The following is a 25,081-nucleotide window of genomic DNA, read 5'->3' as shown; positions in this document are numbered from 1 at the left end:
GACAACTACTTGTTGACTATGTTGACAACTACTTGTTGACTATGTTGACAACTACTTGTTGACTATGTTGACAACTACTTGTTGACTATGTTGACAACTACTTTTTTAGTATGTTGACAACTACTTGTTTACTATGTTGACGACTACTTGTTTACTATGTTGACGACTACTTGTTACCTATGTTGTCTACTACTTTTTACTACTTATTTATTTACCAATTATTTATTATTGTTTGTTTATTGTTATTTGTGCACTTCCCTCTTTATTTATGTTGTTTACTACTTACTATGTTGACTAATTTATTTCTGACTTATCGATTATTCATTTATTAGTTATTGTTATTATTCAATGATTTATTTGTCTGTTTGTTGTTGTTGTTTGTGCACTTTGTGGTGAAGCTTTAAATCTCATTATCCTTGTATCACGACAATAAAAGCCTTCAATTCAAAAGTGTCCCACAACAGGCGAAAACCGGACAGGACGTACAAGGAAAAACACCCCCATCCAGCAACCCTAACAAAAGTTGATCTCACCTTGACCTCTCAGAAGCGGCCGTCCGTCGAAAATCTTCCCTGCGTCTTTCCTCATTGGTTACATTTCTCAGGTAGCGTTTGGCGATTGACACACCGTCTTCCTGGACGACACTTTTCCCGTTGTCATGGTTGCCTTCCCTGCTGTCAGGGTGCTTGGCGAGGGCTGTCTTTTCTCCTTCACGGGCGCCATTTTTTTCCGGGTTAGGCGGCCTCTGCCTACTCTCCTCGAGCTCGCCTCTCAGAGAGACCAGTTGCACGTCGGCCTCCTTCTGCCGGTGCAGGGCCGCCGCCAATTCCCTCTTGACGTCTTGGTGAGCCACCCGGAGGGCCGTCAACTCTTCTTCGGCCTCCGCTCTCAGACGGTCGGCCACGGACACCGCCACCTGGAGATCGGCCTGGAACTGCAGCCATTCCGTTCGCTCGCTCTGAAAATAAAAACAAAAAGAAATTCTAAAAAATTTCATTTATATTCCATACCACTGCTGGAGCCTATCCCGACTGACTACACCCAAGATTGGTCGCCAGAGACAGGCGACCATTCACACTCACACCGCCACCGAGGTCCGGCGATTGAAGCACTACATCATCAGGCGGCTGCTTTTAGAATGATTTTTATTTTTATTAGCTTTTTTTTTGTAACCCAGCTTTCCGTTTACCGTATCTGTCGGACTATAAGTCGCACCCAAAGATAAGTCACTATAGCCAAAAGCTTATTACAAACGAAAAATATAATTCATTTAATTGTAACTTTATTTATTCATCAGAAACCAACAAGAAATTATAGAATATTAAAGTAATAGTAAAATAGGGAACAACAGACAAATAGGAAACTGTTAATGTTAGCATAGCATGATCTTGCTAAAAACAACATAAGTACAAGTATAAGTTTTGGGTGGATTTTTTTCTGAATTTATCAGAAACCAAGAGCAAACATTATATGTTATAATAATAGTAAAATAGGCAACAACAGACAACATAGTTTTTCTAATATAGAAAAAAAAGATTGGCAGTTGTTGTGCGCTCTGTTTGAAGCAGTTTTGATTTATTTATTTTGATTTATTAAGATCGTTATAACTGAATACTGCATTATAGTTCAGCCAACTATGATATTAATATGAATCCAATGATATACTGCATATGGCAAGTAAAAAAGGAGGCGTGTCTTTCTGTCATTTGAAACCAAATATGCAAAATCTGTCCGCAAAACCACAAAAAAACACCAAAACATGTTTAAACAAGAACGAGAGAAGGCCCCAAAAAACGAGATATGCCTACAATAACTATACTTTTGTGGCAACATTTTGAACAAAGCAAAGTTCGGTCATCATGTTCAAATAGTTTCCGCGTTACGATGTCGAGGGTCGCACATACACACCCACCCACCCACACAAAAGCCCCTCTTCATATCACGTCCGCAGTGGGTGGTGACAAAAAGAGGAGCGGTCACCTCAACAGTATGAAAGCATTTCTGAAATGAGAAACTAAGAAAGATGGCTTCATATTTAATGAAGCGGCGAATGGACTGGAAAGCAATATCGGCCAGGTGCTTTTTTTCAAATTCAGCCAAGGAGCAGAGGTTAGTTATTGGATGAGCTAACGGACGGAGGAAGTAATAACCCATCCGAGTCGACGCTCCCTCGTCTGACCACAGCTGGACTCCATTACGCTGAACGCACACATATCACATTTCCTCCCCCGCACTCGCATTCCTTCTTGGTTTACTTCACCGCCGAACTGCGGGATCGACTGATCGGACTTTTTAAGTTTTGTGCTATTTGGCAACCCAACGGGGAAACGTGACCCAAAAATTAGGGATGTCCCAAGTCGACAGATTTTTGTCCTGATTTGATATTAAGGAAATGCATTAATGTATATATGTACAGTCATACCTCTACTTACGAATGCCTCTAGGTACGAAAGTTTCAGGTTACACATTTTTTTATATGCAAATGAGTGACTCAAGATACAATAAAAATCCAAGTTACAAAATCCCCCAAAAAGTAAATGCATTTCCTTATCCGTTATTTTATTTTGAATTCACCTTATTAAGCGATTAAAAACAGTACAAATGCAACGTGACACATATTTTCAAACACACAAATAGGGCACACGTAAAAGTCTAAAATGTACTACAAAGTGGACGGCTTTCGGCCTTGGTAGAACGCCATCTAGCGGATAAATATGGGTATTAAATCTGTAACGGCCACGGAGGGAGATATTTTAGCGGCACAGGGCACGTTTTTATATGCTTTATTAATTTTATGACATTAATAATTGATTTCCTTATATTTTTTTCTCATTTTTGTGTTTCCTCCCATCTTTCATACAACACTGGGACACTGACCCATTTTAAAGGGTTTAGTTGGTAGTTGTGTGAGGACCGTGGAACCAATTAGAGAATTTACATATAAAGTACACTTCTACTTACGAAATTTTCATGTTACGAAAAAAGTGTTGGAACCAATAAATTTTGTAAGTAGAGGTACAACTGTACACATACAGTATAGTGCTGTATATGTATTTGTATTTGTTTTGCAATATATATACCTCAAGATTATTTTGTTGTTTGTAGCCCTTAACCCTTTCACTACCATTGACAGATATAGACGTCAAATCCATTTCAATTGTAAAGGTTGGCATGGAGTGCGGCATTGACGAAGACCAATTCGGTTTGACTGGGAAGTATGGCAGCGATCAATAAATATTCTTTTATATTGTTTTTCCTTTTAAATCTTTCATTCATTTACATTTTTTAAGAAGAAAAGAGAGATCTGTGAACATTTTTTGGATTTAACAAACGAAAATAGTACAGTATTAAATCAAATATTCAGTATTTGTTTCAGTTTTTTTAAGGACATCAAAATACTGGGAAAAATTTTAAATAATGGATGAGTGGTACTGACATAAATTGTATTTGAGCAAAAAAACATGCAGTCGATTCAAGTTATTTGCTATGTGGGGCCTTGTAAAATGACGTGGCGTGCCAGATCTGGCCCCCGCGCCGCCAATTTGACACCCGCGGTTTAGGAAACAGGAAGGGGTGCTCCTCACTTCACAGCGAGATAAGGGCGCACGCGGACACTCAGGATGAACACACACATCACAAACATGGTCCCGGAAGAAGAACTGCATATGCACACAAATGTCAGAATTCAACAAGTTCCCTTCCCAAAGAATTATTGTTTAGTCTCTTGTCTTCTCCAATCGCCCTTTTGCTTTTGACGCATAGTTGGACAAAGATGAAAAACACATTCATGCCAACTCCATCTCATATGACCAGTTGTTGTTTTTGTCTCGAAAAGCTAACTTATTTGCCGCCATTGACGTGTGAGACATCCTATCCATTTTGAATGGGAGGAACAAAAAAAAAAAAAAAAAATTTTTTTTTTTTAATTCATTTTTTTTTTTTTAAAGCCCTCCCAGTGATTGAATTGATACGTAAACTACACGTTTAAACCGGATTTTTTTTATCCACGATTCTGATGAATGGAAAGATTTCAAGTTGACCCTCTCGTCCTTTCAAATGTTTTACAGCGGGCTTTGCAGAAAAAAATGTAGACACCCCTTGAATTAATTCATAAAAATACACTTTTAAGCATGATTATTATGTTTTTTTTTACACGATTCCGATGATCTATTTCCCAAATAAAACCATAAAGATTTCAAGATGACCCTCTCGCCCTTTCACATTTTTTACAGCGGTCTTTGCAGGAAAAAGTTGAGACATCCCTTGAATTAATACATAAAATACCCTTTTAAACCTGATTTTTTTTCCTACATTCCGATGATTTATATCCCAAATAAAAGCGGAAGAATTTCAAGTTATCCCTCTCGCCCTTTCATGTTTTTTAAAAGAAACCCTCTAAAGAAAAAAAAGTTTACACACCCCTGACAAAGGGCTAAAAATGCAAAAAATCAAGCTCTTTTTCCTCAGAAAGGAGCATCTAGTCTGTTCTCTGATGGATGAATTGAAGAAATTTAGAGGCCCAATCGGGGGCGAAACGTCTGTTTTCCAACGTCAAACTCTCTTTCTCTTTTTCCTTTTCTTTCTTCCTCCCGTGTGCATCAGAAACAAAAACAAATGTCCAGTGTGATCAAGCGCATCAACCCTCGCTCACCCCATCCCTCCTCTTCCTCGACACGGCGAACAAAACAAAACCACTTTTGTCTCTGGTGAACCCGCACCTCCGCACAGCAAAGCCCCGGCACCCCCTCCTTCCTTCGGCTCGCCGCAAAAAGTCTCCCAGGGTAGCCGAGCAGACTGAGCGGGTTCATAAAGTCAGCCTACGGAACTTCTATTGGCCAAGGATGGAGTAATGTAAACATATTCTTTGGATTGCCACAATTGCTAATCCAAGGCTAACTCTCGGTCTATGCTAACTCTCGGCTAGCCTGAGCGGGGGGGATTCCATTTATGAGCATCTTCCATGGGAGAAAGTTGAAAAAAATAAGGGAGGAAGGAAACAAGAGGTGGGTAGGAACCTGTTACATTTACTTGAGTAACATTTTGAGGAAAAAATGCACTGCATAATCCGGACTATAATTCGCACGTCCATCTGTTGAAAGAATTTGAGCCTGAAGATGCTATCCTAAGGGAGGAGTCGCAATTGGAAACAGGAAATCACTGTAGATTACATCATCTTCAGAGGCTTAACAAACATCTAAACAACCGGAGGAAGGCTAGTGGAAATAGCTTCCCAATGTAAGAACACATTTAAAATCTGTTTAAAAAATGCAGGCGAGACATTTCGAAAACCAGAGTACCCGGAGAAAACCCACGCAACATTCAGAGCTGACAAACAACCAATTACATTCACAGCTAGGGACAATTTAGCATCAAATTAGCCTAGCATCTATGTTTTTGGGATGTGGGGAAAAAAACTGAGTACCCGGAGAAAACCCACGCAAGCCTGTGGAAAACATGCAGAGGAGATAAACAACTAATCACACTCACAGCTAGCGACTATTTAGCATCCAATTAGCCTAGCTCCTTGTTTTAGGGATGTGGGAGAAAAACGGAGTACCCAGAGAAAACCCACGCAAGCCCAAAGCGAACATGCAGAGGAGACAAACAACCAATCACCCTCACAGCTAGGGACTATTTAGCATCTAATTAGCCTAGCATTCATGTTTTTGGAATGTGGGAGAAAACTGGAGTACCCGGAGAAACCCCACGCAAGCCAGAGGATAACATGCAGAGGAGACAAACAACCAATCACACACAGCTAGAATGCTAAATAGCATCCAATTAGCCTAGCATCCATGTTTTGGGGATGTGGGAGAAAACCAGAGTACCGGGACAAAACCCACACAGGCACAGGGCAAAGACGCAACCTCCAATCGCTGTTCCGGCTAACACCTACGGGGTAACTAATTTGTAAATAAAAAAAATAAAAACAACACTATTGAAGATGGTTAATTGAAGAAGATCTCACCTTCATTGTGTTCTTCAAGTTCTTCACTTCAGCTTGGAGAAGTTTCAGCATTTCTGATGGAGAAAAAATGTCCCAAAGTTAAAAAAAAAACCACTAAAAAACCTCTATCTTTTACAAATAATGAACCAAAAGACATCATCATAGCCCCAAATCTAGTTTTTAGGTCTCACCTACGACATCTGTGGTCCCATCCCGTCTGACGGAGCCCCCCAATGTCGCCCCACACTCGTTTAACAGCCGCTCCAGTTCTTCCGACTTAACATTTCCGGCCTCCGGCGTTGGCGACAAGGACCGACTCGGGTCGCCGTCCCTTTCGTTCCACTTCGGGCGAGGCGAGCTCGCCACGATCGGTGAGGAGATGCGTGGCGAAGGTGGGCTCCTTGAAGGGCTGAAGGGTCCGCACTTGGCCTGAGGTGGAGTTGGTGAAATGGAAAGACCCCCGTTTCGACCCAAAGTATTGCGTTCCTTCACCGCTAATCCACTTTTGGGCTCGACGGACACCGGGTGGTCTCCCGAGACTGTCGGCGAGCATTTGGGGGGCAGCTGCGGGAGAGGGGGTCTCCACCCGGGGGGTCCGACGGCAGAAATCGGCTGCGAACGCTTCACGCCGCTGGAGCCGGGGGGTGACGACGAAACTGCGCCGGGGGGTTTTAATGTCTTGGGGGGGACGAGCTGGGGGGATCCGGGTTCAAATCCGAGTTCGGGTTTTTGCGGGGAAGCGGGGGGAGTGTGGAAACTGTCCAATTGGTTTCCTGGAGGAAATAAAAGGGTATTCAGTTCCGTGTCAAAGGTCATGACGTGAAAAGGTGACATGAAAAAGTTTGCACGCCCCTAAAAAATGTGTTATTGTTTTTTATTAAAGCTAAGAAAATAAGGTAGAGTGGTACCTCGACCTACGATCGGCTCTACCTACGACACAGATACGATCGAAATTTCGAGATGCAACCAAGCCAGGTGGCCATGGCACTGTCTTGCCGCATCTCTTTCGTGTACAACAGATATCTACGAGCACTGAACGGTTTCTTTCGCCTACACATGGACCAGAAAACGCACAACGCGCATGCGCGGGCAAAAAGAGGGCTTTCTGGGTAATGAAGTATACTCGTGCACACAACACCGATAGCCAATGGCACCCTTTCTCAGAATAAAACGTCATTACCCACAATCAATACGTGGGAAGGCTGTTATTCCTTCCTTAGCCTGTTAGCTCCCGCGATCGCTCATTCAAGACTACTTCTCGTTGGCAAATGGTCGTGCGTTATCCTATTGTGAGGACATTTGTGTGCATCATTTTCCAAATATTTTGAAGGGAATACAACAGTAAACAGCCCATGGATAGCGAACGTGAGGGTGGAGGCGTGGCAAACAGCTAACCCGGAAAACGAAGGTAAAAAAAGATTAAAACAAAATTAGAATTCAGTTTTGTGTAAAGTTACATTAAACGTATGTTTGAGTGCCTGTATATATTAATCCAAGTTTATTTAAATTTGTTTGTTCGGTTACGAGTGCGTTGCCGTGGAAAAAGCCCCCCGGAACACCACGCCGTCTAATTTTAGTTCTATTAAACACATTTTATTACTATTAAACCACTAGTTATGTGTTACTTTGTTAATAGATGGCAAATTAGAAGAAATAAAACATTTTTTCCAATCCAATAGCATGTTTTGGTGTTTTTTCAGAGGGTTGGAACCAATTAATTTGTTTTTAGTTCATTTCAATGGGAAACGTTCGCTCAAGTTACGAAAAGCTCAACATACGATCTCAGTCAAGGAACGGATTAAGATCGTATGTCGAGGTACCACTGTATTGTAAATGTTGTTTTAATAAAACCTTATCAATGCTCGCAATAAATATGTTTGTTAATTTTGCGTATGGTTTTTGAACTAACCTAAAGATATAATAATCCGGTTTGATGTCAGACAGTGTAAAAAAACATGTATTTTTTGTATAAAGCAAGTCCTAAAATGTTCTTTTCAACTGTAGTTTGGAGTGAAAATGAATTAAAAGAAAACAGGCTAACAATGGCGTGCATCATCATAATGATATCATGGTGGAATGCTGGGAAAAAAAACTTTAACGGTTCCTCCCATGGCAATATGTCACCGAGAAAAAGCATTCCGTGAGGAACATTAAACGGAAGAAAAAACTTCCACAACAAAGCGGCGACATTTCCTAACCAGATTGAGAGATTGAAATATTTGAAAATGTCAAAATATTAAATCTTTAAACATTAAGGCCTTCTTTTTAGATGCTGTGCTATTGGTGAGTTAGCAGCAAGAATGGGAGGATTGTTTAAAAACTTTCTCAAGCCCTTTATTTCTTCATTCCAGACCTTAATGTGCTTGTCCATTCATGTGAATGGGTACAGTAATCCCTCGAATATCGCGGCTTCACGACATGGTATTTTTTTTTCTGGGGGATGTTTTTTTGGGTTGATTAATAATGGTTAATTCATAAAAATAAGAAAATCCACGCTGAAACTCGCAAGGGGAAGCCACTCCCCTGTCCTCCGCTTGCTACTCGAACTCAACAGTGAAGTAAAAAAATAAATGAATAAATATATCTATTTATTTTAAAGTTCATTAAAAATGTGAAAATTCTAGCTGAAAAAAAATAATATTTTTTGTTGTTTTTTTTAAATAGGGATGAGCCTACTTTGTGGTTTTTCAATTATCGCGACCATGTTTGATCTACATCACATGTGTCAAAGTGGCGGCCCGGGGGCCAAATCTGGTCCGCCGCATCATTTTGTGTGGCCCGGGGAAGTAAATCATGAGTGCCGACTTTCTGTTTTAGGATCAAATTAAAATGAAGAGTATGGATGTATATTAAATTTCCTGATTTTCCCCCTTTTAAATCAATAATTGTCATTTTTTAATCATTTTTTTCTGTGTTTTTAGTTCAAAAATCATTTTGTAAAATCTAAAAATATATTAAAACAATTAAAATAAACATTGTTTTAGATCTATAAAAAACGGAATATTCAGGGCTTTTAATCCAGTTCTTTTAATCCATTTATTAAAAAAAATATCTAAATATTATATCTAAAATTGTAAAAAAAAATTAAGCAAAGTGCAGTAGTGCACGCAGTCAATCCCAGAATTGATCAAATTCCAATTTTAGGGACCCATGTTGAAAAAAATAAAACCATTTGATGAATGATCTACAACGTGGACTGGATCGGACCACCTAACGGGCCGCTAGCGACCCACGAGCCGCGCATCCGACACCCCCGCTTGGGTGATTAATCGCCTGCCCTTGCACCGAGATGAGAATTCTGCCGATTCATCGCAGCTGGCCCAAATGGATCACAGGCGAGCGCTGCCAAGATCCCCGCCTCCGCTTTTGCCTCCCATTTTCTAAACGTCCTCCTCAACTTCAACTAAAAACGTGTTGCTAACGTAGCGCTAACGTACCTGCGAGTCCGTGGCCGTCCTTGCTGGAAAAGCTCCCCATCCTGCGGTCAGTTTACCCACAAAAGTGTCCGCCTGATCAAAATGGCGGTGCGGGGGGTGACCGCCGCATTCAGCACGTCCAGCGTTGATGATCGATGAGGCCGATCACGATTGGTCAACTGAAAAATAAAGGCAGCAATGTCAACCCTCTTGAAAATATTTCTATATATCAACGCCCTTCCCATTATAGTCCGGTCAATGTCATATTTATAAAGTAGATTTAAAAGGACAGCAGTAGAATGCATGAAAACCAAAATAATAAAAACTGGTGTACCTCAAGGCTCTATTCTAGGTCCAATTAATTTCTTTTTAATTGTTTTACAATCCATATTCAGATTTTTACGCCACCAAAGTCGCTGAAAATGAACTAAATACATGAACGAAACGGTTATAAAACAAGTCATTTTATTTGGTTAGATCAGCATTTGATTTTTTTTATATTTTTTAGTATTTCCAGAATTCCTCAAGCAAAAAAACTAAATTATGAAACATGCTACAAATCAATTAAAATGTTAGTGTTAGAAGTCAATTCATGATAAGCAGTTCAACAAATTTTATCTAAGACAAATATCTGCATTTCTGTGCTACCTAAATTTCTAATAAAAAAAACAACCTTTCAATATAAAGAACTTACCTTATCTGCTTTCATTTTATTTTAATCTGAAAAAACTGCATCAACATGTTAACTTCATCTACATTTTTCAAGCATTCTTTCATTCTGTAAGAAACTGCAATGACACACACACAAATACAAATACAAAACACTATTTTAAAGTGTTCTAATGTAAGGTTTAACCGACGGACACCATGGAATGAGTTAGTAAAAAAAACAAAAAGACGAAAAAAGTCACCAACCCTTCACTGCGGACAAACTAATCCAAAAGTGCGTCTTCCCCTCTTTTCTTCGCTTTTCACCAGCAGGCACGACTACGACTACTAAATCGACTCAAATAAAACGCGTTAATTCCTGCTACATTTTTAGGGGAATCATCTTAATTTGAAGGAAGCACCTCCTAAAGAGAGACAACGAGTTGAGACCACGCAACTCCCAAGTGTGCTAATCGGGATTTCCGCTTTAGGTTGTCCACCGGGGGGTGCGCTCGAGCAACTTTTTGGGTTAAAACATATTTTGAATTGAATTGAATGCTTTTTGTCATCATAGAAGTACTATAAAAAGATTTAATGCCTCACCACGAAGTGCACAATAACCACAACAAACAAACAGACAAATAAATAATAAATAAATAAGAACAGCTGATAAAATAAATAAATACTGATAAATAAAATAGACAAATACAATAAAATAATGATAAATAAAATAGAAATAAATAAAATAATGAAAAAATAAAATAGAAATAAATAAAATAAAGATAAATAAAATAGAAACACATCAAATCAAATAAATAATAATAAAACAAATAAATAAAATAATAATAAATAAGCTACAAATAATACAAAAATATTTATTGTTGCCTTTTGGAGTCATCTTATATATTTTATAATTTGAGTCTAGTGATTAGGGCACATGGGTCTCATAGTTCTGAGGTTGGGGTTTGAATCCAGGCTGTGGTGAGTTTGAATGCTTTTCATTTAGGTTTGCCATTTTTCCACTGTACTTCAACCACATCCTACATTCCAAAAAACATGTTCCTCCGGTCAATTTAAAACTTGAACTTGTCCATTGCCCTTTATGCTTTGTCTATAAGATGCGTCACGTGCCCTGCAATTACCAATTGGCTAGCGACCAGTTGAACCAGTTCGACTCTCGCCCAAAGGCAGCAACGCCAAGTTCCATCAAACTCACCCACGTGAGAATAAAATCATAAAAATGGCTTTGTCTTGGGTAGATGGTTCTTACTTTCCGTAGAGATGTATCCAACCAACATTACTATTTGTTTTCATAGTGTGTTTTTGCCCAAAAAATTCCAAGAGTCAAAAACAAAACAGTAGGCCCCAAAAACATTTTAGCAATTATTTTATTCTGCATTTCTTTACATCTTACACAATCACTAACAGAGAAATACAGTCACCTAAAGACAACATTTGAAACCTTGTTACAGATTACACACATTAATACACAGGGCAAAACATATTCCCTTCTTTCCTTGCACTTTTTTTGGGCAGTAATCCCTCACAATCTGAAAAGCAATGATTTTTGCCACCCTCCAATAACCCACACGCTACTTTTACCCTCCAAGTGATGCTCTTTTCACCTCTAAACATTTGACAGTTACAACAAGTGTTCCCCCTAAGGCACAGCACACATTCTCAACCACACTCAATGCCTCGCCAATTTTCACCCGCCTCTTGCTTTTTTACGGGTAAGGGATGCTATATTTACACTAGGGATGGGACGATACACCTAAACTCACGATACGATGTTGTAATTCCAATTTATTTATTGTTGCATCAGCCAAAAATAAAAAATAAAAATCCAACATTACTGTAAATATTTTTCTGCCTCTTTTTAATCAGGAAAAATATTGAATACAAGTGTACGGCATTATGATTTCCAGAGGGTGTCACTGTCTTCCTGCCTAATTCCTGTCTTGATATCCCGATTCGAATTTTTTTCCATCTCGATGCGTATCGTGACATTTTTAATCGTGCTATATATCGTCCCTCATCTAATTTCCACACTCGTGAATGGCAGGGAAATAAATGGTGGGCATTGCAGGGAGAAAGGTACTACAGTTTGGGGGGCACGAGTCCTGTCAATCACAAATAGGTAAATAGAGAAGCACTCTAATCCAGATTTGGTTTCAAATGTGGTTTTCCACCTTGCCGGGTTAATCTCTACCAGAGTATGAAGGTCTAAAACGCTATCTTGCGTGCCGCCATGGCTTAATCTGGCATGAACAACAGCACGTTGCTGCCAGATCAAGCTTTGCGACACGATTAGTAGCATATACTTAGACGACGACTGAGGTCCAAAGCCAACCTTGCGATATCCACATTATCCCTAATAAATTGATCTTTTTAGTTTGTGGCTTTCCTCAAAAGGGCAACTGATCTCTTTACAGGTATCATGGGATGGATAGCTAAGTACTACGTGCACCTCTCCTGAAAAGGTTCTTGAATATCATCTTTCTATGTAGGACTACTGCCATGCCCCATTTACTTTTTCTGTTATTGCACCGTGCAATACAGTCACCAGAATTTGACATTAAACATATACAATCTACCTCAGGGGTGTCCAAACTTTTCCCTCCGCGGGGGTGCTTAAAAAAAACACAACTTGAAATCCTTTGTTAAAGACAGGATGAGAGTTAAGTACAAAAAAATATGAGTCAAAACAAATACAGCTGCTATTGATAGTGATTTAAATCCAATCCACGTTCACTGGCCATAGTTTGGACACCCCAGGCCTACATTCCACAGTATGTGGGCTTCCTGTGTGTGTGGCTCCAGTTTTTTTTAACTAGGTCTACAATGTCTTCTGTGTCTGTACTTGCTACTCCCAAAGGAATTTCCCATATACGGGATGAAATAAACTTCTAATCGAATATTTATCCTTTCTGACCATTGCGCTGTTGTTAGAGAAACCGATCACTTGTACTAACGAACCACAGGGCTCCAAAGAACTAAAGTCACATCATGCCGATCCAGATTGAACCTATCAGATACCTCCACGAGCATGTCTTCAGAGAGCACATGGGCCTCATTGGACCAATGGGCCAGCATAGCTACGATCTTCGACACGCCACAGTGGACAGCACTGAGAGTCAATCTACCGGCCCATCTTTTTTTTTTTTTAAACATACTTCTGGCCCACAAAGGAGGGTGCCGGGATCTCCTGGCAGGCTCCAGCCCTGTGGGTGACATCCAGGAAGGGGACCCTGAAGGCGGCCGCGCTGGCGTCGGTGTACGAGCCGACCCTCTGCAGCACGCGGCTGGAGGGCCGGTGGTACAGCGCCAGTTGCCTGGAGCTGTACCCGCACATCCCGATCCCCACGGCGCCTAAAAGCATCGCGATCCCGGGCATGGTCTTCTCGGGTGGGCGCACCACGCAGACATTGTGGTAGGCCTGAGTCTGTACGGGAAAAAAAAAAGACCGATAAAGTTAGCGCGTGGACTTGGACAGATCATAATTTTTGATAATAAAACTTCACTGAGAGAAAATGAACGCTATAGCCACGGAAATGTAACGGTAGATAGTGTTCATTTTTTTTGTTCGGTGATTCCAGCTCGCTTTTTTACCCAAATATTTTCCCTTATGTGAGCATTCTTCCCATTTGAGCGCTTTAAAATTGCCCATTAGAATACGGCCCGGCATCTCTCAAAACCCAAAAACGTGTCTATTATGAAACAAGGGCAATTTCCCGTGCATAGCTTTGGCATAAATAAAGCTAGAAAGCTGATATTTTCCGACAGAGTTGTGTCACAAGCAGTTAAAAAGCCATTTCTTAAGCTCAGTCGCCCAATTCTCTTTTCCATTTACTACTCAATGGGTTGTCACCGACTTACATTTTTTCATTGTTTGTGTCAGTGAAAAGGTAATTATGTGAGGTGAGCTAAAACAAACTGCAATTAGGGAGAATGTAGCATGCAATGACTTTGTGCGTGTGTGTCGATATTTCATTGCATTGCACACATTGCGCATCACGCTTGTGTTAGCAGGCACACAAAAGGCAACCTGATGGCCCGAGTAAAGCTTAGGGAAATATAGTTGATGTATACTTAGCCACAGGCTAAGCCATGGGTGTCAAAGAGGCAGACTGGGGGCCAGATCCGGCCCCCCCAGATAACTTTGTGTGGACCGCGAAGGTAAATCATGTGTCGACTTGATGCTACATGCTAAAATTCAATGAGTCTCATAGAACTATGTACTACTTTTTTCCTAAGGTCCAATATAAATAAAAACAATCACTATACAGTAATCCTTCGATTACCGCGTCTTCACTTATCGCGAGTTCACTACTTTGCGATTTTTTAATTATTTTATTATTTTTTTAAGTCCACAAAAATGTGAAAATCCACGCTGCACTCTTGCTACTAGGACTTAGCACCGAAGAGGGAAAAAAATTATAATAGGGCTGATCCTACTTCGTGATTTTTCAATTATCGCGGCCATGTTTCATCTTGATATGTATTCTAAGCTTGTATGATCATTTGAGGTAAGGTCTTGTACGTTCCAAAGTCCATATGCTGTAGACCACAGGTGTCAAAGTGGTGGCCCGGGGGCCAAATCTGGCCCGCCACATCAATTTGTGTGGCCCGGGAAAGTAAATCATGAGTGCCAACTTTGTGTTTTAGGATCAAATTAAAATGAAGAGTATAGATATATATTAAATTTCCTGATTTCCCCCCTTTTAAATCAATAATTGTAATTTTTTTAATTCATTTTTTCAGTTTTTAGTTCAATAATAATTTTGTAAAATCTAAAAATATATATAAAAATCTAAAATAAACATTGTTTTAGATCTATAAAAAACGGAATATTGAGGGATTTTAATCCAGTTCTTTTAATCAATTTATTAAAAAAAAATCTAAATATTATATCTAAAATGGTCCGGCCCACGTGAAATCAAGTTGACGTCAAAGCGGCCCGCGAACCAACCCGAGTCTGACACCCTTGGTCTACATTAACCACCATATTCCAGGGATTACTGTACAACCCCAAACTTACATCTGGCTTCTATATGGTAAAACCAAGCACATCAAAACGGCTTTAGCTTTGAATTTTCCACTCATGCGCCTTTACGAAAGCAACGCAGCAGTTACCCAACAAAAATCAAAAGCAAAAATGACAATAAAATCTCACCTGCAGTAGCCTGATGTAGCCCGGAGTCAGTCTGGGGAGTCTGAAAATCATTTTGCCGTTCCTGTTGACGTCCTGGCTCTTCGCAGTACCCCTTCCTGGACTCCCAGGGAGGGAAACGCGCTGACAAAGGCTCTACCCAGCTGAAGGCTCTCACTCCAACCTGTGCTCTGATATCTGGTCCCAAGTAGACTTGCCTACACTGATAATGCTTCCTTATATAACTAACGGTCTTGGGCAGTTGGTGTTTCTAATGGGATTACGAAACTTGGCATACAGGGACAAAGAAGTAAACAGAAGCAAGGCTGATCTTCCTACAGACGTACAATAGGTGCAACTTAACCCTTTGATTGCCTATAGGGCATTTTTGGCGAAAATTAAAACAGGCCTAATTAGCAAAAAGGCACCGGGTGCCCCAAAATGTTTTGAAGTTAACGCCCTGTAGAAATGAAAAATAATGTTTAGAGTCCATTAGTTGCCAACTTGAAAAAAATAATCACCAGTTCGAATGTAAACAAAATAAATAATAGTGCGATGAACGTTTTACTGGACTGTTTCAGAGTCAATATATGAATGATTTCTGAATGCTAATATCGAGTGGTTGGTTGGTTTGGGATGGAATTGTTCTCCCAAATCAGAAAATTAAGCGAAAGAATGAAATATAACATTCATATATTATATGTAAAATTCACTTTTTCAGAAGCATCAGGCAGCCAAAGGGTTAAAGGTGATACGAAATAGTTTGGAAAAATGAAAATGACTGCGCTTATATCCTTTTAGTAGGCAAAAAAAAATAACTTTCAGATCTGACTGTTATTTTACCATTTCATAATTATTCCACCCAAACGCCTCAGGGAATGCCCACTTTTTTCAGCGATTCTGGTTGTGACATCACAAGCCCCAAAATTCACTCATTCGTATTTCACTCAATAACGTACATTTGACAACATCTATTGTTGCGATCTAAGCACAATTGACTCCTTCCCGTTCAGACAAATTCAGATCTCTAGCCTACGGGGTCAAACTCGGACAACGGCACGTCGTCAACAAAGCACAATGACAATTCCCAGCCACGATAATTCCCTGTCCTCTTCACGAACTCCTCCCCGGTTAATCGAACGAGAATAGAATACGGCTAGCCTCGGGCTTCCCAGGGGGCGATGGTGCTTAAAGTCCAATATGAGCCCAACATGCTGGGTTTCTAAATGAAGTCCAAAGTTAGATAACAAACAACATGTGTTTTGGAAAAAGTCGTTGAAGCAACCAACCCCCGGCCAATCCGATCAATACAATTGACCCCAAAAGACGTCAAATCCGTTTTGAATGGACGGCCTAGCAGTAAACATGTCAAACTACTTAGCACCTTGAGTAATACCGCATATATTTCAAATTTGCAGAAGCTAGCATGTTTTAGAAACTACAGTAATCCCTCGATTATAGCGTCTTCAGTTATCGAGACTTCACAACCTTGCAATTTTTTCCACTATTCATTATTATTATTTTAAGTTCCTAAAAATGTGAAAATCCACGCTGAAACTCATAATTAGAAGCCACTCTTGCTATTAGGATTATCACTGAAGAAGACAAAAACAAGTTATAATAGGGTGACCCTACTTTGCGAATTTTCAATAATCGCGGCCATGTTGTCTACATTAACCGCAATATTCGAGGGATTACTGTATTTGGTTAGTTGGATATTGTAAAATGTCATGAAAACAAACAAAACATGATACCCGCAGTGCTGACATTTTCTCTACTGCTAATTGGGGGTAAGATAAGACAGACAAGCGTTACCAATTTCCATTCATTTGAACAGCGTAGCGAAAACAACATGGAGGTGGATAACAGGTCGATACAACAATAGATTCCTAATTTGGAATAAATAAAATGCTTGGTTTTATGCCTCCAGAAACTAAAAGAATTACACAATCCAAAACCAGACGTGTCAAAGGTGCGGCATGCGGGCCAAAATCGGCCAAAATACACGATGACGCTTTTAAACAAGGAAGTACTGTAAAATTAGTTCATCCTTCCACAGAGTTCATGTACTAGGTTCAGTCACTTTGCTTCACTTTATGGGAAAAATGTCAGTTATCCAGTATTGGAACAGTGCTGTGACCGCAGAAGTTTCTTCTGAAACGAAGACAACAACACGGGTGTGGTTCTTGAATCGTGTTGGACTGTGTGAGGAACTAGCACGGGCTGTCAAGTTAGCTCTTTACGCTAGCCGAGAATGTGTTTGATTCGGATCCAGGTAGTATTCAAGGTCATCAGGAATTTTGTTAACTATGTGGGTCAGACTACACAATAGGAATGTCTCTGAGCAGAAATCGGGCCTAATCGTGTCTTTTTCAGAGGGTCGGAATCGGGTAAAAATGATCGGAATTAGGTTTAAAAAAAAAAAAAAAAAAAAAGATCGGATTTTAATTTTTATTTTTATTTTGTAAAAACGTACTATGGCAGTTAATAAGTTAAGGTACAGAAAATCCAAGTTATGTAACAGCAACAATTAATTTCTTAAGTAGAGCTACCTCCATCTGGTTACCAATTTTCAGGCTTTTATTCCGAACTGAAGCTAGACTTGAATTGCTCACTTTGAATTTGACAGCTGTTTCTAAACAATCACTCACCTGCGGCCATCAGGTTGTTGCTTTCAAGTTCTTGCAGTGCCTCTTCCAATCCATCAGTGTCTTTATCTCGGATGCATAGCTGAAGAATCTGAAGATGCTTTAAAAGAGAAGACGGCCTCTTTCCGCTGCTGATGCTGCTCACCAGATTCTCCAACAACCCGCAGAGTTCCGGAAGCTTCTCTTTATGCAGTAAACCTTAAAATCCACCACATTATATCATCAAACTGTCAAATTCTTTCTTTCAAACGTCAGTCCATTTTGTAACAAACAACATTGTCAGTTAAAGTAAAAAAAAAAAAAACAACACTAGAGAATTTGCATTCTGAATAAAAATGATGATCCACAAAATGCAGTACTCACAGTCAGATTTATAAACTTCCATTGTGGTCCTGAGGAATTCTGCTACCTGAGCAGCTCTCGTCCCATCTTCCTCCTCTTCCTCCTCTTCCTCTTCATTGTTTTCTTTTCGGTATGTGAACTCCAGGGCAGAAGCCTGAGGCACCAAACCCAGCGAGAGCATCTTCTCTTTGTGTCGTTTCTTCTTCAATTTCCTTTTCTTGTTCCGAGTAATGTGCACTTCATCCGTTCGCATCTCATTTTGAACAATACTGGACTCTGTAGTTTTTGCTTTTTCATCTTTCTCTCCTTGGAGGCCCAGTTTCCTTTTTCTTCTCTTTCTTCTTCGTTTCCTTTCTTGGTCTATCTCTTCACTGCACTGCTGTATGTCATCTTCTGCAAGTAATAAGGACATTTTTTTAATTGTGTTGGGGAACAAATGCTAAAAAAAACCTTGAAGAAAAAGCATCTTACTTAGACTTGAAGCACAACTACCGAATTTTCTCGAATATATGTATTTGTCACTCAAAAAATTATGGCTGAATTTGAGGGTACGGCTTATATGCGCACAAATTAGACTTGACATGCACGAAACGCCATAACGCAAGAAAATGCGGCCGATATGGTCATTTATTTTAAAATAGAGAAAATATTTAACATTTTTTTCCCCTTCAAAGTAACACATTTGTACTTCCTTTTAAAACCAGGAATATGGAGGTGAAAATTGTGAATCAGGGGGGCGGCTTATACGAGAGAAATTGTAAAATTCAACCATTTTAAGGCAATTTTAAGGGTATGCTTATACGAGAAAATACGGTAGGAGGTTGCATACAATATTCAGACTATTTAAATCAATTCTAAATATGAGTGACTTTTCTAGCAAAAGAAAAAAAAATCAGATCAAACTTGTGACCTGTGAAAGCCTTTTCCATTGGTACTAATGCAGTCAGCAGCAAGTGAAAACATAAAATGAATTTATAGATGGTCTTTTGCCAATAAATCTCTTCCTGTTCCTAATCATACGTCTTTACGTGCTGCATTTAAGGAATAACAAAATATTTATGGTCTGTTTCTCTTTTTATAGAGCGAAATAAAACGACTGGATGGAGTTCAACAAGCAGCTGAAAATCACAGCTTCACAATAATATCATTTTACATCCATCGTCTTACCAGACGAACCCTCCGAGCTATTTATGCTCTCGAGCTGGGGCGGTGTGACATTTTTCATTGACTGTGCAACGTAGTCTTCAGGAGAAGGTAGAACCGTGTACATCCGCTTATTTTTTGGTGGCAGTGCTGCATTAAAAAAAATGTCATATTTCAATAATCCACCTCAGAGAAAATTATTTGTGACAATGCAGAAAAACAGATACCAACATAGAAAGAAATCAGGAAATGGTTCTTACTGTGAGGAATATCCTGGTGCGTAGGTTTCCTTTTTACATGTTTTTTGTTTACAAATGTATCCGTTAGTTTGCACGGTGAAGAGTCTTTTTCCTCCAATTTAGGGGCTGCTGGGTAAAGCTTCTGAAGTACCTTGGACTGGAATACTATATAGAACGTACACAAAGCGAATATTGCAGTAAATTATTGATGACGTACGCCAAGTGGTAGATTCACGCTTGAAAATAAATAACAAGCGTCTGTTTGTGATTCGAGTCACATGTCAAGACTCAATACGAGGTCACAGAAAGCTAATAAATACCTTTAAATTTCATTATACATATTTAATAACAATAAAGACATTCAGTTCAATACAGACAGTATAGTAGTGGCGATATGTACGAGACAGAGGCACACGTGCTTTTGTTTACAGCTAAAACTTGCAAGCTAGTTGGCTAGCAACATTAAATGCGGGCGAAACAAATTCGCAGTGCGTAACCGGAATATACCGGCACATACCGGCACATACCTTCTTTCCTGTGTGTCATGTCGGCTGTAAGGACTCGAAACCGAAACGTTTGGGTGCCGAGAATAACACTGTTAAGCTAACTTCGCTAGCCGTCATTAGAGTTAGCTTGCCACACTACTCTTTAGTTAGCCCATTCACATATGCTATTCAATCAACTAAAACACTCGCGCATCTAATACGCGACGCAAAAGAGCTATGCGACGCGTATTCCTCTCCATGGGCTCCACGGGCTCCAGTTTCAGAGCCACAATGGAGGAAAGCCAATGACAACAACCGGAATTTCAGTCTGGTCAAACTCTATTTAAAAAGTAGCATTTGAAAATGATGTCAATGGTAGACAAACTTTGCTGACTTTTTAAAAAATATATTTTTCTAAATCACTTAAGACACCCATTCAATAACTCGTCGCAGAATCATACCATAATTATATATTAATGCATAATAGCAAAATTTTAATGTTGTAAGGAAAGGTAACGGGAGACTTTAAAAATATATATATATATCTTATTATTTTTCTCAGTTAATATAACTACACAAAACAGTTGTTAGTGACAAAAAAAGTTATTGACATTTGAAGTCATTAAAAAAAAAACACTGCGTTATGCACCACAGCCCCACCGGTGTTTCGATGCTGTAATTACACTAATGAAGCCAGCTGCACCTGTGGAAGACTGAGTGAGAAGACGGTGAAAATGAGCAAACAATTGTATATTTACATATTTTCTCGGCATAAAACACCATTATAAGTTGTTTTTTTAATGTACACTTCAAACTTGTCTTGAGACATGTGAAGAGAAGGACGATCCACCTCGAATGCCAGCTTTTAAGACGGTAAACCCCTCGTTAGTAATCTTTTTTTGTGTATTGTACCACAGAAATGTTTTGCATACTATGTATATATATTTTTATATATCGATACAATGTCAGATTCACAAAGGTAACATTTGAAATGTGTTGATCTATGAATTAGAGAATAGAGAACTAAATAGTTGCAATGCTGAGAGTTTTTTTTTGTTATTTTTAGTTTAATTAAAACGTCTCTTACGTCTTTTAATCCATGTAAAAATTGACTTTTCTGGTGAGCTGATGTGGGTAAGATCAGGAATTTAACATGATTATTATTAATGTTACAAACCAGCATTTTCCGGAAACATGCAGTTGTTTTCTATTTGTATTTTTTTTTGTGAAAAAAACTGAGAAAGTTGCAAAAATAAGAAAACAAAAATACACTAAAGCACACCATCTCATTTTCTGAACCGCTTTATCCTCACTAGGGTCGCAGAGGGTGCTGGAGTCTATCCCAGCTGACTTTGTATCTATTCTACCCCTATTTTTACATTTAAAAATCCCTCATTCCAAGAAATCAAATGGCATTTGAGACCTCCCGAGTCCTAATTATAAATGTCCCAGTTATGTTGTCCCCAAGACCATCTGCGTGTATTTTGTAATTGCGCCTTGTCATGAATCCACTCGCCTGAGTTGACAAAACACTGACGCCCGGAGCACTGATGTATGTAAAATTAGATGGCTTGTCTGTAATCCTTTTAACAAGACAAGCGACAGCTCCGTGTGTCAGATGAGACTCCGCCAAGTTTGTTTTCCTCTCCCCTCCAGTTTGCCACATGGCCGCCAACCAGCTTCCATTACGAGTGTTTTAACCACCACAAACCTTCAATTCGTTGACCACTGAAGCGAAATTTGTGCCTTAGCCGACCCACGACTTGTCACGGATGGAATATTTACGTAGTGGAAGATGTCTTCTTGTTAGTGTTGCATACCTGTCAACCTCTGCCAATAACTGCCCTTATAAATGATTATGATTCCCCTTACAAACCCCCAAAAATCCTTACAAACACCGTACGAGTCGTACTATAAGCCGCAGGCGTTCACAATGTATTATGGGATGGATATACAGGAAAACATGCGACAATGATAATAAATACATAAATAAACCTATAAATAACAACAACAACAACAATAATTATAATAATAACTAACAATGACACTGTATTATGATAATTCGTTGGAAAAAATATCCAGTGAAAGGTATTGGAATTAGTCCTGTTGGGTACTAACTAACTGACTTAACTAAGAATAAATAAAATTCTATACGCTCACAAATTTCCGATTCTACACTAACATAACGTTCAAATGACATCGGAAAATTTCATATTTGACACTTAGCTACTACCTTTTAAATGACACAATATGCATTGTCATTTTTAAAAATTTGTATTTTTAATACAGTTTGTTTGTGTGCGTGTGTGTTTTTTAGATAAATATTGCATTTTAATAGGTGGTTTATTGGGATATATTGTCACTACATTAGAGAACAAAGTTTGTACGCCCCGCCTACCTCCCAAACTTGGCTGGGATAGGCTCCAGCACCCCCGCATTTGGGTCAAAATTATGATTTGTGAGTACCTAATCTTGAGTCAGTCCTAAAAAAGAATAAATTATTGAATGATGTTTATGTAGGGGCATGTATATGTCAAAGTGTGCAGTTGCATCGTTAGCTTGGGTATTCAAATGAATGAAGGGCTCCCTCTCCTGGGCGTATTTATTCTGTAAATAAATAGTTTATTTTATTTGTTCTATTTATATGTTGGTCTTGCTTTTCAGTTGTGTTTATAGCAGTGTTCTCTTAGCTCGGCTATCCGTGTATCACTACAAATCGTATAGTGAATCAGTGTGTAACAGGCAAAAACACTATTCAAATTGAATTATTTCAACATTTCCACTAGGTGGTGCAATGGTACATACATCGTATTAATTAGGATAATCCGACAAAAAGACTTGTTGAAAAAAAATCTCCAGTGAAAGGCTTTGGAATTAATCCCGCTGGGTACCATGCTATTGGGGTTTGTTTACTTCCTGCATAGATTGGCCAGGATAGTTGCCTTCAAGACTTCTTCCAGAAATGGATTTGTCCCGTTATTGATTTGGACAAAGAATGGGAGCTGACGCTAAGAAGCAAAACAGCTGTCTGGTCTGAAAGCCATCTTGTTTAGCGGATGGCCACTGCAGTCCTGCCAGGCCAGGAAAGTAACGATTTGACCGTAATTCTTCCTGGTATGTCCCTGGGACTCCTGTCAGTGGGCTACACTGTGCCTGGCGGGGGGACGCCTGCCGCGTGGGCTTTGTTTGTTTCCGCTTGTCCCCGACAAAGTGAGTGATGTCGGGGAAGAAGCGGTGATTTACCGCCAACAGGTATAGATTGCAAACATATTTTGGATGTGCATCAGTCGTGGAATTGATAAAGTTCGCTTTCATAAAGTCCGTATTGTCACCCTTTTGCATCACAGGGTAGTTTACTGGATTTGGCAAGCTGTAGTCCTGTACTTTGAAGATATTTATTTTTTTAACTAGTGTGTAAAAATCTGTCAGTCGGACTTTAAAGTATCTGGACTTTGATGATTCATTTATACATTTTCTGAAGTGCTTTATTCTCACAAGGGTTGCGGGGGGGGGGGTGCTGGAGCCTATCCCGGTTAACGATGGGCTGGGGACACCCGGACCAATTGTATGGCAAAATGAGAGAAATGGCAGCTGATCATAGCTACTGACAATGTAGAGCACATGTGTCAAAGTGGCGGCCCAGGGGCCAAATCTGGCCCGCCGCATCATTTTGTGTGGCCCGGGAAAGTAAATTATGAGTGCCGACTTTCTGTTTTAGGATTAAATTAAAATGAAGAGTATGGATGTATATTACATGTTTTGATTTTCCCCCTTTTAAATCAATAATTGGAATTTTTTAATCATTTTTTTCTGTGTTTTTAGTTCAAAAATCATTTTGTAAAATCTAAAAATATATTTTTAAAAAGCTAAAACAAACATTGTTTTAGATCTATAAAAAACTGAATATTCAGGGCTTTTGATCCAGTTCTTTTAATCCATTTATAAAAAAAATATAGATAATATATCTAAAATGGTCCGGCCCGCATGAAATCAAGTTAACGTTAATGTGGCCCACGAACCAACCCGAGTTTGACACCAGCTAGCCTAGCATGTGTGTTTTTGGAATGTGGGAAGAAACCGGACCACCCGGAAAAAAACCCACGCAAGCCCAACACAGTCATGACCAAACAACCATTCGTGTTCCGACTCGTAGCTACTGACAATGTAGTGTTAGCAAGCTAGCCTAGCATGTGTGTTTTTGGAATGTGGGAGGAAACCAGAATACCTGGAGAAAACCCACACTAACCCAGGGAGAACATGCAAACTCCACACAGGAAGGTCTAAACCTGGGCTCGAACCCTCGACACCAGAACGGTGAGCCTTACACGCTACCCACTTTTCCACTGTTCCGCCGGATTTTGACTAATTGAAAAAAATAATGTATTTTAGGTAGCCATTTTGAAATTTGTATCTGAGTCCAAATGGTCTGTGGATGGATGCTTAGTTTTTTTCCTTACAAATTTGCATAATTATTGTTTTACTGCAGGCCATGCATTGCGTTCTATTCAGGAAGGCAATGCATGGCCTGTTTAATTTTCTGCACCAGCAAGCCATTCAGTTCTCTATTCCTCTAACTGGAGCCTGCTTTCATTCAAGGTGACATCTTATCTTCACCGAGATTACGCAAGTCTCGGCCCTGAGAGACTAAACTCAACGTCAAATCAAACTTTTTTCTACCTAAATCGGCCTCACCACAGTCATTCACCGATCTGCTTCTCAAACGTGGCTTATTATTATCACAACTGAAGCAATCTAAAGGTGCCAGATTATCAATTTCTCTCAGGTTTGGGCAGGAAATATGTGAGCGAGTAGCATCGGTGATGTTTTTGAGAAATATTTATGACCGTAACGGCAAACAACAAGCTTATAAATGCATAAATAAGTGTAAACTTTGAACCCTAGCTAGAAAAACGAACGTACCGTATTTTCTCGCATATAAGCCCCCTCTGCGTATAAGACGTATCCTTAAAATAGCCTTAAAATCCAGTTCTTTTAATCAAATTATTTAAAAAAAATCTAAATATTATATCTAAAATGGTCCGGCCCGCATGAAATCAAGTT

The 25,081-nt window shown here is 39.5% G+C and overlaps 3 protein-coding genes across 6 annotated transcripts in view; 1 reads left to right on the top strand and 2 right to left on the bottom strand.

The window, feature by feature from the left end:
- Positions 1-17,964, bottom strand: part of LOC144089396 (cytospin-A) — a 22,326-nt gene extending 4,362 nt beyond the window's left edge. For 2 of the 3 annotated variants that reach the window (XM_077620182.1, XM_077620185.1), the window contains exons 1-5: positions 10,279-10,501; positions 9,385-9,542; positions 6,139-6,720; positions 5,969-6,021; positions 534-958 (exon numbers count right to left, since the gene is read on the bottom strand). In XM_077620182.1, the coding sequence (XP_077476308.1) occupies positions 534-958; positions 5,969-6,021; positions 6,139-6,720; positions 9,385-9,424 (1,100 nt within the window). In that variant the 5' untranslated portion in view covers positions 9,425-9,542; positions 10,279-10,501. Of the gene's footprint in view, positions 1-533; positions 959-5,968; positions 6,022-6,138; positions 6,721-9,384; positions 9,543-10,278; positions 10,502-17,814 lie in introns of those variants that run through there. The other variant, XM_077620183.1, reaches the window with a different exon arrangement.
- On the bottom strand, positions 11,381-15,391 carry LOC144089397 (uncharacterized). The gene is made up of 2 exons (XM_077620186.1): positions 15,188-15,391; positions 11,381-13,456 (listed from the first exon to the last, which is right to left on the bottom strand). The coding sequence occupies exons 1-2, from the start codon at positions 15,236-15,238 to the stop codon at positions 13,178-13,180; spliced, it is 330 nt and encodes a 109-aa protein (XP_077476312.1). The 5' UTR covers positions 15,239-15,391; the 3' UTR covers positions 11,381-13,177.
- Positions 17,965-20,712: 2,748 nt separating the features above from the next.
- dlgap2a (discs, large (Drosophila) homolog-associated protein 2a) overlaps positions 20,713-25,081 on the top strand; it is a 74,278-nt gene continuing 69,909 nt past the window's right edge. For both annotated transcript variants that reach the window (XM_077620177.1, XM_077620176.1), the window contains exon 1: positions 20,713-20,893. The gene's annotated coding sequence lies outside the window, so the exon portion shown is untranslated. The remainder of the gene's footprint in view (positions 20,894-25,081) is intronic.

Source organism: Stigmatopora argus, chromosome 15 (assembly GCF_051989625.1).
Source record: "Stigmatopora argus isolate UIUO_Sarg chromosome 15, RoL_Sarg_1.0, whole genome shotgun sequence".
NCBI classification, from domain to species: domain Eukaryota; kingdom Metazoa; phylum Chordata; class Actinopteri; order Syngnathiformes; family Syngnathidae; genus Stigmatopora; species Stigmatopora argus.
The sequence above is the reverse complement of the archived record's forward strand: the minus strand, read 5'-3'. Positions and strand labels throughout refer to the sequence as shown.